The 15,998-nt window shown below is 37.3% G+C and overlaps 2 protein-coding genes across 2 annotated transcripts; one reads left to right on the top strand and one right to left on the bottom strand.

The window, feature by feature from the left end:
• Positions 1 to 1,193: 1,193 nt before the first annotated feature.
• On the top strand, positions 1,194 to 7,804 carry MOS7 (nuclear pore complex protein-like protein). The gene is made up of 12 exons (XM_087330268.1): positions 1,194 to 1,545; positions 1,847 to 2,013; positions 2,852 to 2,974; positions 3,057 to 3,201; positions 3,289 to 3,350; positions 3,446 to 3,659; positions 3,902 to 4,744; positions 4,830 to 4,937; positions 6,593 to 6,842; positions 7,015 to 7,193; positions 7,462 to 7,599; positions 7,682 to 7,804. The coding sequence occupies exons 1-12, from the start codon at positions 1,231 to 1,233 to the stop codon at positions 7,772 to 7,774; spliced, it is 2,637 nt and encodes an 878-aa protein (XP_087186394.1). The 5' UTR covers positions 1,194 to 1,230; the 3' UTR covers positions 7,775 to 7,804.
• Positions 7,805 to 9,260: 1,456 nt separating this feature from the next.
• Positions 9,261 to 13,319, bottom strand: LOC147855833 (uncharacterized). Its single transcript, XM_087330792.1, has 7 exons — positions 13,197 to 13,319; positions 12,036 to 12,142; positions 11,311 to 11,393; positions 11,110 to 11,231; positions 10,225 to 10,395; positions 10,037 to 10,130; positions 9,261 to 9,604 (listed from the first exon to the last, which is right to left on the bottom strand). The coding sequence occupies exons 1-7, from the start codon at positions 13,210 to 13,212 to the stop codon at positions 9,427 to 9,429; spliced, it is 771 nt and encodes a 256-aa protein (XP_087186918.1). The 5' UTR covers positions 13,213 to 13,319; the 3' UTR covers positions 9,261 to 9,426.
• Positions 13,320 to 15,998: the final 2,679 nt, after the last annotated feature.

The following is a 15,998-nucleotide window of genomic DNA, read 5'->3' as shown; positions in this document are numbered from 1 at the left end:
TTCAAGCATACAATTAAAGACTCACATAGTTAAAAGGCCAATACTAATATTAGTTCTTCTCATGGTGGTGAAGTTTGACATTGGTTATGTGACAATGGCAAGGATGCAAACAACTACAATATTATTCTACCAACAAAATTACTCGTCTTGAAAACCCCTACATTGTGAAATAAAAGTCTTGAGTTTGAAATCAAAGTTATGGTGATGCTTAGCTCAAGAGCCCTATGTAGTATTTAATTGATCCATGCATGTAGATCATAGCCTTTAGACGGTCCAAACCAACACATACTTGGTGGCAAAGGTATACTCACATGTCACCATTCTCTTAATGTACATGATAGCGAGTCAAAATATTGGATATAATATGAGAATTTCTTCTTCCGTTTTGTGTCAAATTTGTTTATAGTTGGCAAGTGATGGTGAGTGGGTTGCCATCTATAATGGATTTAAAATGTCACCATGTGCATTTCAAATGCAATGTGGATATTTTGTACAATTGTTGAGGAGGCGGCTAAGCACAATTGCAAGCGTTTTGGGTTATTGCATCATAACTTTGTGTATTGTTAAGTGTGAAACATTTCCCAACTTTTTAGTTGTTTTTGTTCAAGGAGCAAGAGTTGCACTTTCTCGTGCCATATAAGGTTGATTTTGACTACCTTAGATAGGTGTTAGGGTCTAGATTTCAATCAAATGTAGGGGAAACGAGCCAAATCTTGTTCATTGATCACCAAGGAGCACCACAACACACATACACATGGGCCCTGAAAGGAAAGACTGGCTTCAGTTGTTTCAGCAACAGAGCGAGAGCGAGCACTTCGTAATTCCGAGAGGAGTTGGCGTTATGTAAGTGAGCAGGTCTCAAAAGCGGAGCATCAAAGAGAGGGGTTCTGCAGGGGCCATAAAAAAGGTCCTTACTATCCTACAACAGCGGGGGGGGGGGGGGTTTGCGTAAATAGTGACAAGGTTATGCTTACATATGTATATATGTATATGATGCATTCGTTGATTGGTATACATACATTACGCCTATTGACTATTAGTAGTAACTTGTAAGTATTACTAGTGCTAGGGTGGAGGGGTATGTTTGGGAATTATGGAAAACTTAGGGGCAAGCTAGATAAATATGTAAAAGAAGCGTTAAGTATTCAATGAACAAAAATAACTCACTGTATCTCTGAAGCCGAAGAAGAAGAAGAAGGAGAAGCTTCTTCTTTCTTCGCCTGCCTTGCCATGGCGGACGTCGTTGTCGTCCCTGCGCCTCTCGTCCCCCTCTCGCAGAACCTCGTCTTCGCCAAGCTTTCCGTCGATCTCCCCTCCCAGAAGCAGAAGCACGACCTCCCCGACGAAGCTTCTTCCGCTTCTTCTCCATGGCGGCTTCCTCTGAACCTCATCGCTTACGACAGATGTGGTCGCCTTTTCGTATGGAACTCCTCCCAACGTCTTCTTCACTGCGTCGAAATAGATCAACCCGAAACTTCTTCTTCATCTTCCTCCTCAACACATTCGGAGAAAGCAAGTACTCTTCTTTCCAAGAAGAATTTCAAGGTGTTTATTTTTACTCATTGCCTTTCTGTTAGTGTTTTTTTTTTGTTGTTGGTGCCTTTGAGCTTTCCATCCCTCGTAATGGTGTGAATATGCATGTCTTTCTGAACTAAAATAGGTAAGAAATCTGTCTTGCATTCCACATGACTATAATTAAGTAGGACAAAGAAGGTTTTAGCCATTACTTTTCATTATTCCATGTTCTACTTCTTTACTAGTAGGGCATGCAAAAAATTTGGCATCTTTTAGTTGCTTTTCAACTCTTGAGCAGCTATCTCTTTCTAAACTTAAATTTATGATACAGACTTTGCGTCCCCACATACATCTGGACTTCCAAGTTCGTTTTCTCTCATTTAATAGAAGAGGTTTATGCTTGGTGCTTGCTGGTGATATGCAACTTGCAGTCATTAATCTTACATCGCAACTGCCATCTTCATCCGAGTCACTGGACAGCTCGTCATACAATGTGAGGTATTTCGTTCTTGTTCTTCTATGTTTTCACATGGTATTTTTCTATTAGGTATCTAGAGTGTGTCGATCCAAAATGCAAATGCATTATGGTTTGTATTTCTTTGTCTACATGCCATTGGAATGGAAACATCAGAATATCACCATTTAATAAATATAGAAAGACTCTGAACTCGAATGTGCAGGACTGGAAAGGCTTCTGTAAAACACAACATGTTTCAATGGCAAATGCTTGCAACTCTATAAATATGTTTATGAACTTCCCTATCCATTATACTGGGTGGATTAGTGTCGTTTGGATGGAATCCTTGCCATAATTACACAGCATATTCATAGAGTAGTAGCTCCCTAACAGAGACGTGCAGAGATTCTTGAGAGCCAAGAAGCAGATAAGGACTGTTTAGGTAAAGATGACAAGTCTTAGTACTAGGCCAAAAAAACTTGCCGCTATCTTCTCCTTTTTGAAGTAGCTAGAATAAAGGTGTATCTGATAAGTCAACTGAAAATGTGGTCTCCTATTTGGAACCTTAATCACCGTGTTTTTATATATACACTTATATTCAGACACGAATGTTTACAAATGATGTGAATTCATTCTGTACGTATTTGCAAGGAGAGCATTAATTAATCTTTTGCTCATGTTACGATGGCTCAAACAAACTGATGGTGATAGGTTGACAATGTCATTTTTATTTTAGGTGGACTGCTTTGATGCAATGATGCTTTGCTCCCGCTATCTTATTATTTCTCAATTTTCACGAAAGTCTATAGGTGTATTCACAACAAGATAACAGAATTCAATACACTCTATGCTCTAAACTGTTCTTTTATGGAAATTCAGGGCATTGATCATTGGAGGAGATAAGTTTCAGAGCTCTAGTAAAGCATTACGCATACTGCAGGTTTCTTGGCATCCTTACAGTGACACACACCTTGGAGTTCTTTCATCTGATGGCGTTTTCAGGTTTTGTGATGATCATCAAATTGATGTTAAATTCAGAGAATAGCTAATAATGAGAGTTTGCCTTCAATGTCACCTGCTGCAGATTGTTTGATTTATCACTCAACGTGGAAAGCCCAGAGCAAGAGTACCACTTGCAGTCTCAAGTTTTGGATAGATCTATACCAGCTACATATGCTCGGCCTGTGGCTTTTTCATTTGGAGGGGAACACTTGTGGGACCGCTTTACTGTATGTGTACTTAGCATTAATGTCAAGTTTATGCCAATAGTTGTGATTCTAGTGAACGATATCAATCCTTGACCTCTTTTATGTCAGGTATTCATATTGTTTAGCACTGGAGCCATATATGCATTATGTCCAATTTCACCTTTTGGAAGGTAAGAAAATGGTTTAAACAGGGTTTGTATAGTGGTAGTTGTTTATTGGGATTATCAGTGTTTGAGTGGCCATTCATGATTTGCTCTATTTTCAGTCTTCATAATATACCTGCCATAGAGGAGATATATAAGGATGCTTGCCAGTGGGCGTCTCAAGGTGGGAATCCAAAAGCAGTTAGTAATGCAAGTCTTGCGGCTGCCTGGTTGGAGGCTGTTTTCCCCTGTTTGATTTCACACTTAGGTGGTTCTAGTGTGTCTGTCTGGAAGGCATTTCCTCATGTTCCTTTCAATTCTTCACTTTGCTTACAGGTATGTTAGATGTTTCATTTATATGGCATATTTCTACCAGGATGCCAATGCATCGATACTGCTGCAAGGCAGACAACTTTCTAATGTTTATGCAACCTTAGTAGAAATCTATGTGCCCTCCCCTGTCTGGAATTTAATTATCTGTCATTATAGCTTAGCCGAGTGCCTGGTGCAATGTAATAGCTATTTTATATTCATCATTTCCTTTCGTATTCACACTATAAAATGATGATGTATGTCAGGGTCCTCTTCCTGTCATAATGGGTGCAGATATTCCCGGGAAGACTAGTCCTTCTAAAAGCAGCAGTCCTGCCTCAATGCTGATGTACAGTATTGTTGGTAAAGATAGCATACTATCAGTAAGCTTCAGGGACGGTCAAATGCACTTATATGCACTTGCTGATGAAGTGCAGCCAGTATGGAATGAAGAGATTCCGCCTCGAGTGCAGGTTAGTGATGAAGGGTTTGTTTTATCAGTGGGAATGCTAGCTGAAATGCGCGAAGAACATATTTCTTCAAATCAAGTGTTTGCTAAAGATGGTATAACGAAGGATCAAAGCATTCTAGAAAAACATGGTGGTGTTTGGACATGCCAGTTGCCACCTCTTTTGCAGCTTGCAGTGATTGATTTTGCATTGCCAACAAGTGTTCTAGATTCTGCTCCACTCTCAATGTTAGCAGACCCAGTTACACCAGAGCGTTTGTATTGCCATCATGCAGCAGGAATTGATGCCATTTTGTTGCAATGGCTTCCATTTTCTGAGCAGCCTATAGAAAGGGCTTCATCAGGAAGACCTCCGATCGTTTATCCTATTCTTGATACGTGTCCAGGGGGGAGGTCTGTCAATTTACCTTTACTAGGGGTCACTGAGGTATTGGATTGCTATGGTGATATATGGCTGGTTGCTGTCACGTCTTCGTGTGAGTGTGTGGTAATCGGAATAAGATCACGATTGGCTCTAGATCCTCTGCAAATAGATGGGAATAAAAATGGTGCTGAAGATGTGGATAACCTTGAAGCTGCTGTACCGCAAGTCATTAGCAAAGAGCTTTTACAAGGACCCAAGGACATTCCTATCCCAAATGTAAGTAATGATTTAACAATGATACCATGCTATGTATATCCAAGGTAATTATGGGAAGATAACAGAAAATGATTGGTGCTACCAGGTCTTGTCTTTGGGTCGTGTTTTAACCACAGATTCTATTGAAGGGAGAGAATTCCTTCATGATCAGTGGAAATTGCTGCATGAGAAATATATTGAATATGCTCATCGGGTAATTGATCTCCTCTGTTTCTTACTATTTTGGATGCACAATATACTCATGCTGAAAAGAATTTGGATCATATTTCTAAAGAGTCTAGGTAGGATAATATTTTATTAGAGCATAAGGAACTACCTGCAAGGGCTTATGGTTGTGTTAGTTTGAATAATTTATTCTTTATATGCATATGGTTCACAATCAAGCTTTGCTTTAGGTTTGACTGACGATCATGTCACTAATGGTTAGGGTCAAGGTTGCCTGCACTCTGATGTACACAATGGTTCTGAAGAGAGCTGAAAGCATGAAGTTCCTGTGCACCACACATTGTTTATGTGCTTTACTTTCCAACCAGATGTGAAAATGCAATAGAATAGATGGATTCAGTGTCTCTAAATGCAATGGAAATCTGTTTCTTATGTGTGGAGAAACAGAGTGTCAAAACTTGTTTGTGGCAACCCCAGAAACAAGACTTGTCAGTGACAGGTCAATCCATATTGTACAGGAAGAGACCTCTCTTGCTATTCCAAAATGTGTCCCAATCAGTGTGCACTCTCCTCTCGAGATGAAACTTCCTTGTACATTTCTGTAACATGATTGATTGTATGGCAACTTTCTTATTGATTTAGCCTGAGCAACGGGAACTAGGAATTGGACACTATATCCTAATGATGGAAGATTGGCTTGGATGTATACTATGGGTTTAAGATTATATCATAGCTGTGTATTTGGGATCGAGGATATGTCAAAGATCCATATATATGTATAGTTTCTATACACACGGGGCTGATGGTGAGGGAGAAGGGCGACTTCTATATAACCATAGCTCCTTGCCCTGATTATCCCAAGGAGTTTTTGTTGTCATCAACTACCTGGATAATAATAGTAAAAGGATATGCTAAAATAATGGGAGACCCTTTTGTTTGTGATGACTTGACACTAGTACCTTCCCAGTCTTCGTCAGGTTTATCTCAAGAAGTTACTACGGTAGAGGGCATTAACATACATATTGAAGAAGTTTGTTCCCAAGGAATTCCTGTTGCAGAGGATCTTCTTATAAAGGAATATGCTGAAGGATCAGCACATATCGGAAATTGGACACGTCACTATCTCCTTGCTAATTTTGGTGAGGCAAGCTAAGAGAAGCTGCTGAAATTCTTTTCATTTTGTCAGCTTGAGAGCATGATCTGTTTTCTTGCCTTATGTTTGAGAATGAAGACAAAATCTATCTATTTCAGAAATCGCTTCAGAAAGGCTAACTTCTTCCTTGGTTAGTTTTCACCGAATGGACTTATGGTTTCTAGTTGTTCCCATTCTCTGAAGTGCCCAAATATTGTTCATTTCGGAGAAGAAATTAAGCATTGGTTTTATCCTCTCTTAGTGCTTTGGTTTATTCTCTAACCTCCCAGATGTTGCGTTTGTCCATGGCCCAATTGATTAAAGCTAACTTTTGAGAGCAGGACCTTTTTAGGTTCTTTTGGTCATCTCTGGTCATCTTTGTTGATAGCAACAAAGAAGAGCTGAGATTACCACGGCCAATTCCTCAAAACTAACTTTTGAGATCAGGTTCTTCTTTAGGTTCTTTTGATGTGCCTTCTTTATTTCATTATTAATTATATAGCTCAAATACTCTCCTCCGAAAATAAAATAAAAATTCAAAACTATGTCAGGTTCACGTAGAGCTTACTTCACATGGCATCCGTCTTCACAAAGTTGTTCAAGATCAGCAGAGAAGATTATCTGAGGCACAATCTAAGATGACTGAAGCATTGCAAGCGTCAAACTCTCTACACCTCAGAATTGCAGCAGCTTTCCAGAAGAACAAACTTTTGAAAGCTCGAGTGAAGAAACATAACTCCCTGCTGGCAATTAAGCAGAAACCTCTTACTTACTCTGAACGGGAGTACAAATCTCAACTTGGTACGATCACTGCCATGAGTAAAGCATATCACATTGCATTATTAGTAATAGAAAAAGGCCAGGAATGAAAGCCTAGACTTGGAGTATCAAAGCCAATCTCTCAGCAAATTTTATGTTAAATTTGACATCATTATTTTTAATTGTTTCATATTTTTTGGTTGATTTATGCTAGATTTCATGATGCTCCATGATCTGGATATTCTCCACAATGTTGTGGATGTGTTAAAGGATCAGATGAAATGCCAGCTGAATGTTTCTGGTGATCGCACTGCTCATTCTCCATCCCACATGCAAAGACAAATGGTGGTACCTGATGTTCAACTGAACCGGCTAAAGCAAGCTGTTAAAAAACTCACTGAAACAGTAGAATTGAATATGAAGCAAGTGAAGAGAATCGAGGACATTGTGAAGAAACGTGAACTGACACAAATTAATGTTTAAAAAGTAGGTTGATATACACATGATTTCATATTCTCCACAATGTTGTGAATGTGGGACCAGAGAAAATGCCAGTTGAATGTTTCTGGAGATCACACTGCTCATTCACCATCCCACATGCAAAGATAAGTGATGGTGCCTGATGTTCTACTGAACCTGCTAAAGCAAGCTGTTGAAAAACCCTACTGAAACAGTAGAATTGAATATGAAGCAGGTGAAAAGAATCAAGGACATTGTGAAGAAATGTGAATTGGCACAAATTAATGCGCAAAAAAGTAATTTGAATTATGAAGTAAGTCTTTCATGTATCATATGCAAGATTCTTTTTGTCGATTCTTTTACTGGATATAGAAAAACTTTGTAGAAGTTTCTTTCTAGTTCTTTCTTTTACACCTTTCAAGGTTTCTGCCCTTCCAAGTTCTTTTTTCAGGGTGATATGCTGGCTTGGCTTAGATAGGTATGGGAATTGTCAGCTGTATAGTCACGAATGTTAGTCAAATCAAGGTTGCATGCTTACTGAGTTATTCTTGATTGGCTTTTTATGTACCAATCAATGTTATTATGGACATAGTATCTGTATGATATTTATTGAAATATTTAGCAAAAACTTGCACCAGAAAATTTGGCACTATATGTGTATGGATGTGGGCTGTAAACAATCAGAGATGAAAATCCTACTGGCATCTATAATTAGATTTGAGTGGTATCTCCAACTCCTTGGCATAATGTGCTTTGTGATTTTATCTCTAAAGCAGCAGGGCCTTGAGCTTGGAAATGGCAAGAACTTCTATAATGTTACTAGGTTAATTGTATTTGTAATGATTGCAGACTAATTTCTTATTTGGGAATATGATGTTGACTGGAACATTTATTGTTTGGCTCGTTTTACTAACTAAATACATATAATGACTTTGTTCAAAAGAGCTATTATAGTTCACTTGGAAAGATAATTGTGAAATACGGAGTACCACATAAGAATATTGCTAACATGCAGTAAGCCACCTCTATACCTTGAATTTGGTGGAGTTATAAAAGTGCGGAGTACATAATGAACTTGCAACAAACCACCTCTATTATCTTGCAGCTAAATTTTAAATTCAAATATCGTTTATGTTGTAATTGCAAGTGATGAGCTTACTCATCACAGTATGTTTTCATATTTTATTGAAAGAATAGGCGTTTGTGATTTCTTACTATATATGTAAATAACTTATTGATACAACTTGTGGCACAAAGTTCAACTTCTGCTCGTTGTTAAAGTTAATGTACTTGCTTGATCATTGTAGTTTGCTTTTATTATTGACTGGAAGCATTGATATTTGTTCATGATTTGTTACTAATCAACACAACATATGGTAGAAGTGAGGCAATATATAATTGGCACCTCAAGCAAATTATTTCTTTTTGATAAACAATGGATTATTGTTTCATTCCGTTCAACTATAACCCTACTACTCTTTTAAATTTGCCAACTTGCAATTACCTGTCTTAATATTCACTTGCAGTAGTCTTTTAAATGCATGAAATCATTTGGCATTGCATTGCTATTACTAGTCATTGATGTAGTACTAGAAAAATTTGAAGTCAGGCACAAAAAGCTTTCTATGATGCAGAGAAAAGAATGTTGGCAATATCTTTGAGCAAATGAGAGCCACTAATATTCTCACTCCCTCTTAAAACTATTAATAACTCTACAACATTGTGATGAAACTGTGATTGGGTTGTAGGGTCAAGCATTAAAAAACTGATGTTCATGGAGTATGATGGTCTATTCATGACTTCTTACCAGCAGAAACTTATGATTGTGGCTTGGGCACAATTGATCAAAACTACGTCAATACCTTTTATTCTTTCCATAAAGATGTAATTGCGTTCCTAACCTTATCTTTACACGAATCTAAATTAATACTATAGGAATACATATATAGAGGGAAAGACCAAAATAAAGATCAAGTGATATGCAGAAAAACCTGGTGGTAAAGTAAAGAACAGGACACATTGTGAGAAATGCATTGAGCATGGAACACATTAATAATAAAGAGAGGATGAAACATGGGGTTATATATAAAGATGACGGAAATGTCATAGAATGGAGGAGAAACATCACTCTAATTGCTGCATCATAGTAGGCATCAATGCAAGTTATTCAAGATTTCCCTTGAATGAAGTTGATCATAGTCTCTTGAAGGTCTCTTTCATGCTGGCTGTACATATGATCCGCACCATTAATAATCCGAAGAGTGTGATTTTCAATGATCTGATCACACCCAAACGCATTGTCCACTGCAACAGCCTTATCTTCAGAACCATGAACTGTTAACACTCTACACCATAAATGTTTTAGTGAAAAGGATGATTAGTTAATTTTGGCAAATAAAACAAAATGGACTTCCTGGTGTTCACTAGAATATATGTTGCCATTCATTCAGTTAGTCACACATCTCAAAAAGACAAATACAAAGAAATGAGACTCGAGGCCATGCTCAAAAATGTGTGCTATTTTGGTGAACTAACGTTCTGTGCAGATCTTCCAAGGTCCTTTACTGCCTGGATTCTACAATTACATAATAAGAGGGGAAAATGCAGTGAAGGACCTTGGTAGTTCCATGCCAACCGGTGTTCAATTTTATCAATGGATAGGAAATACATTTGTTGCATATAAAATAAAAAGGCATTTCAGCTTATGTTTTTGTTCCATAAAACAACTTGAAAGAAGGCTTTCAGATCTCAATAAATTAACATAAAATGTGCTTCACCTGACATCTTTAGGTATCATCTTCACTGCTTTTCTCAAATCAATAGAAATACGCTCCTTCAAGCTATCCTTTGTTATCCGAAACTCGCTCTTCCCTATGGAACAGAAGAAAAAAACGTCTACTTTACATGAATTTACATGATATCAACTAAAGACCTAATTCCAACATGCAAAAGGAAATGTAGCTACCATCTCCAGAAGGATCCTTCACATCCAAAAATCCAGAAGCCTCAATTTTCTCTTCAAAGTCTTCTCCATATCGTTCTTTCAACCCATCTTTCAGGTCCAAACGGCCACTTACATTCACTATTGTAGACACCTCTTTGTGCTTGGATGCATACAATAAAACTGTACTACCACCTAGAGAGTTAACCATGTTTCAGAAATCACAAAGGCGACTTTTCTTCAAGTTATCCTAATCAAAATTTAGAATATGTGAGATATATCCATTGTCTTCCAAACAATCAATTTCTGTTGTGTATCTAAATGCCTTAAAATCCGTTGATCTTCCAGCACATTAATACACACACACACATACATACATATATCTAAAGAGTAAATGAGATATTGATAGTTTATTTTGGGTCTTCACTCTTGCCCTTGGAATTTGTTGAGAGGCTAAAACCTTGCATAACTCAAACGGCGGAAATTTTTGGTGCAACTTTCCCACCTCCTATAACTAAAACACTGCCAAAAAGAAATGCCACATACACACACATACATATATCTAAAGAGTAAATGAGATATTGATAGTTTATTTTGGGTCTTCACTCTTGCTTGGAATTTGTTGAGAGGCCAAAACCTTGCATAACTCAAACAGCGGAAAATTTTGGTGCAACTTTCCCACCTCCTAGCACTAAAACGCTGCCAAAAAGAAATGCCACCTTTTTTGCTACAATGCTTGCCAAGGTCTCTTAATGCCATGAGTCTGAGTGAGTTTATCACCATCTTGTTTGTCCATAGGTTTTGCTAGTGCAGCGAAGCAAGCCCCCAAAAGAATGTCTACACAAGCCTTATATTTTGCATGCAGTTCCTTTAACAAAACCACATAAACAATGTCAAAAAAAAAAGCACCTTTGCTATGTCCAATTATTGCCTTCACTTCACGTTGTTTCAGTATCCAATATAATACAACTGCATGAAGATCTTCAACCTCTTTGTAATAGTTGCCAAACTGAAAGTCACCTTCACTCTCCCTGGTCTTGCGAAGAGTTAGCCATATCCATAATGCCAATAGAGATTATAAATTTTCACTTCAAAGGTTTTCGATGTTACCCATTTCCTGAAAAATCAAATCTGAAGCTACTTAATCCTCTTTGCCAGAGAGAAGATGCCAGATTTGCTATGAGCTTGCAGTCCTGTCAAACACCAAAGCAAGAAGAACCATACAATCCTTCAAATTTTTAGAAAATGAGTTCTATATCCATTCCATAGAATGGAATCCACCCCCCTTCTAAATAAAGAAGGACAGATGCTATTGATAACATCAATAAATATAGGTGTCAACAATCAGTCCACATTAGCTACTCTTACTTAATATTCATAGAAGAGGTTTGGATTAGCATTCAAAACATAGCCCCATGATTATAAGTTATAACAGCATTGGGATCCTATTTATCTGAATCTTTCAATAATATCTCCATACATACTAGGTATGGGTGTATTTTATTTTTTTCCTTGAAATATTTTCTTCAATAGTATTAAAAACGTCTAAAGACTAAGTATGGGTGTATTTACGAGACATATAATCAGGTTTTGCATTTACAGATGAGTATGTCTTTTCTATCATGCCAAAACAATAGTACATCACGAATAGGGGACTTCTTTTAACTAAATTTAATATTGCTACTTTTTGGTATCTTTTAGTCAATCTTAACAAGATCATGATACTCAAGACATAAGATGGAATACAGAACATATTTGTGCATTATGCTGCAGATTGTGATTGCATATCAAGCATCATGAATGAAAAGATAAGCAAATATGTAATAGGTTGGTACCTTTGAAGAATTAAGGCCATGGCAGATAATGACAATCTGTTTTGATCCTGTATCTTGCAAAATACCCACAAGCTTTTCTCCAATGTGATTGGATACAATAAACTTCTCTGGATACAACAACTAGAAATGTTGTAATCATCTTGTAAATTTAAACAAGATTACGAAACTAGCAAAAAACAGAAGTCTAACGCATATGCCCAAAATGTTCTCCATATGATGGTGATATGACAATCATACCATCGACTTTATAATGCTATAATGATTGCTGTCTCTTCTTTAGTGGGATTTCAAATAAGTAAGAACATGCTTAAACCCAAAATGGGATGTTGTATAACATGGTGTGCAATTTGATATTTAAGGGATCTTCTATACTCAAGTCTATCCTTTAAGAAAAGGGGAGAAGAGATCATAAATGAGCATATACCTTATTGCAATGTTACTAATGAAAAGAGCCCATACAACATGGGTTCCATTATATGGACATACTGTGTGAACATTTGTTGTTGGTATGCATGTGACTTTGAGACGTAGTAGTATAAACTAATGGAAATGAATTTAAGTAACATGATGCCCAGCACACCTTGAAAGTCCTTGAATTCTTCGAAATACTTTTTACAACATTGTTTATCTAATGTTCCAAAACAAGGCTCTCCTTTTTCTTGCCCAATTTCCAATCACCCTCATTAAAATGGTCGAACTCTCAAGGAGCATTTTCACTGTAGTTCTAACAATGCTTTTTCTTCTTTCTCATAGAATCATCAATCATCCTCCAAATCTTTTTCTAAAATATTGTAAGGCTTAAACTGTAGCCTCGTTCCATATCAAAATCTCTTATTAATTTCTATCCAACGTGGCCAAAAGAATATGATTCATCCAGATTTCCTACGTTAGTATGAAGACCCCAAAACAAGAAAACAATCACAGCCAATAAGAAGAACGTTTTAACACGCGATCCTTTGACAAAATGTGTAATAATTTCAAGTGTATTTGATACGCTCAGCAAGATGAACTTATGATCTGAATGCAACGTGAGTGTAGAGATGTAGCGACGCAATTTGACTCATATTTACACAGGTAGTAGTAGAAGAAGTAGGTTTAAAGGAAGACTAACTGACAAGGTAGGTTGAGAAAAAGCTATACAAGGAGTTAAATTCAGAATACCTGAGATGATGTTCATTCTTCTTCTTCTTCTTCTTCTTCTTAAGATTCTTCTTTGTGGCAAGGAGTGAATAAGGATGGATGAAGATGTGGAGTTTCGAACTCATTCCCACTCATATGAATGAAATTTGAATGTGTGTGTAGCGGGTAAGCACATATATGTATGTACATACAAGAGCGGGGACATGGACATGGACGGTGCAGGACACATTTCGAATGGCGCGTGCGATCCTATCTATAAAAAGCATTGTTCGATCTCTATCTATAAAAAGCACGCGCATAAAACCTAAGCCGGGTCTGACGAGCCTCTGTCACATCTAACCCGGGCAGTGATGATGCCATTTTATTACCTAACCCGGACTCTCGTTACCGATATGGCCTGAGGAGGTTCAATAAGTCGGAAAGCAACAAATTGGTGCGAAAAGAGGCACCACGTCCAACATTTCACAATAACTTATTGGTAGCTCCTCAAACACGATCAAAACACACACTGGCAAACTACAGAGAGGTGCTCATCGTGCTAAGAGGCAGTTGCCAATATGTGACATTGAGAAGGTTCGGTGTTTGCATTGCGATGGTTTGACATTGACTTCAAGAGACTCCAAAATTGCAAATTGCTGCAAAAATTGTGAGTGTATCTTGCCATCCTTTGAACAAGAGCCTTGATCTCATAGTTTTTCATTACATTACATTATGTGATTTTATTTTATTTTTGATATTTTTGAGTATTTTTAGCATCTCTTTTTAAACAATGGTCTCTTCCAAATTTTCAATCAGGTACCCAAGTTAGGTGCATGCACTCGGGTTAGGTTTAAGTACCGGGTTAGGTTCATGTACCCGGGTTAGGTTTAGGTCTTACAGAATAGCTTGTTAAAGTCGAGTTAGGTGTGACAGAGGCTTGTCAGAGCCGGGTTAGACGTATACAGTAGAAGTCGCACAATGTGTATCATATTCTCTTTGCCAATAATGGCCTTGATGCAAATATTTGAGAGTATGCCAGATTTGGGTATGACCCTTGGTATGCAGACTCGTACGTTGCTTGTGAGCCTTTTCCTTCAAAATGGACACTTACTTTGATGGAGATGACAACTCATGGTGTACAACACATGCCTATCACACCAAAATGGGTGAAGTGTATGAATTCTATCCTTCTCATGATCATGATTCTTTCCATGGAAGGTAGGCGATATGATGTTTTTCATCCAAATAGATGTGTTGAACCCCTCCTTGTGGAGGGGTCAATGTTGTGTTCTTGTATCGTGTCTAGTTCTTGATTGTCAAACTCCATATAGACATTAACGAACAGCTTTTTGAGAAGCTCATAAGATTTTTTAATCTCTTTCATCCTCATTTGAATTGGAATTTAGCGAATAATCTCTTTGGAAAGTCCATAAGTTGTTAATGGAAAAGTTGAACATTCTCGTTCAAAACAATACAGTTACAAACTAAGTGCATCCATATGGTCATTCAATTTCTCGATACCACTTTGACCTTTTGCCATGAATAAATGACCCAAAGAATGTAGCATAAAAGTTGTAATAGCAAAATATTTCCATGTTATTTGGGATTGTCTATTTGAAAATACAGATATAAACTGTTGTTGATTGAAGGTTCGAGGGATACAAAGACAATCAATTGTACAAAACCACCACCGTGCACAAATCGAAAGGTACAAATGGTTTGATTATTTATGGTCATCTTCAATCTATGATATCCTTTCACAATGGATCCATGGACAACAAAGCAAACCTTCACTTGGAGTTGTCTCCCATACTCAAGATGTTGTTTTCCCTCATGTTTGGTGTGTGCAGAGCCTCTTTATTTATTAGGAAATTGGAGCATTGTTTCTATAGCTCCACTTGCTTTCACGTTCCCTTTATTGGTTGTTGACATACTAATTAAGGCCTCATAAGGCACAATTAATTATGGAGCCTTTCATAGAAACTTTTTATACAAGTCTAGAAAGGGGCAATTCGCAAACAAGCCTTTTAGCCATTAAAAGTCTTTTGAGTCATTAAAATGGTCAAATAAGCCATAACTATCATCAACAAATCTCACACGACATCATGACACGAAAGCGGAGAAATCATGAATCATCTATCATCACCATGTCATCAATATTATATACTACCTTATTTGACAAGGTTACCTTGTATATTATTACATTGTGCATGTGTTTATTGTGAGGGCTTAATGTATACAACATGAATAAGATTGCATGGGCAGACAAGTTAGATGCATTCACGTAAAGAAGAATATATATATGCACAAAAAGTAAATTAAAAGCTAGATAAATGATATTGTGACGGGAAATTATTGACGCTAAGGTTGATACGTGCAATTATGAACAAGAAATCATGCACACAAAGTTGATGAAAGCAAGTCATGAGATAAGTAACATATATGTCGGTGATTGAAAAGGCCAATTTATGATAGAAGACTTGAAGATCTAAAGAAAGTGCACATGCATGGTAATGAATATGAGAGTCACAAAAAGCTAATGGATATTGAAACCGTGTCCAATCCTAGTCAGCCAAATGAGAAGTTGTTGCTCAGCCAAGTTTGTTTTTCTCGGAAAATTGAGACAAGAAGACATTATTCATCATAGGTTTGTTGTTGTAGATGCTTTTCGCGAGTTACAAAAACGCTATTGGATCTTGAAATCGAACTAAACAAGAAATCGTTGCCATGACCAAGTTTGCTTTTGCTTTTCTCAGAAAGCGATTTATGGACACATGAGCAGGGACAAAAAGACAAGGAGCCATTATTCGTTGTCGAAAGATTGTTGTTGTAGAAGATGCCTTT

This window comes from Azolla caroliniana, unplaced genomic scaffold (assembly GCF_043228905.1).
Source record: "Azolla caroliniana isolate FFs.n. ecotype wild unplaced genomic scaffold, voAzoCaro1.0.p SCAF_14, whole genome shotgun sequence".
Lineage (NCBI taxonomy): Eukaryota > Viridiplantae > Streptophyta > Polypodiopsida > Salviniales > Salviniaceae > Azolla > Azolla caroliniana.
The sequence above is the reverse complement of the archived record's forward strand: the minus strand, read 5'-3'. Positions and strand labels throughout refer to the sequence as shown.

Bases quoted from the DNA above. Each gene is read 5' to 3' on its own strand.
- MOS7 (XM_087330268.1), top strand. From the start codon at position 1,231: ATGGCGGACGTCGTTGTCGTCCCTGCGCCTCTCGTCCCCCTCTCGCAG. The intron at 3,351-3,445 runs GTAAGAAAATGG...CTCTATTTTCAG, and splicing joins CCAATTTCACCTTTTGGAAG to TCTTCATAATATACCTGCCA. The intron at 6,843-7,014 runs GTACGATCACTG...GATTTATGCTAG, and splicing joins GGAGTACAAATCTCAACTTG to ATTTCATGATGCTCCATGAT.
- LOC147855833 (XM_087330792.1), bottom strand. The intron at 11,394-12,035 runs GTACCAACCTAT...GGTGTTTGACAG, and splicing joins ATGGCCTTAATTCTTCAAAG to GACTGCAAGCTCATAGCAAA. The intron at 10,131-10,224 runs GTAGCTACATTT...TCTGTTCCATAG, and splicing joins GAAGGATCCTTCTGGAGATG to GGAAGAGCGAGTTTCGGATA.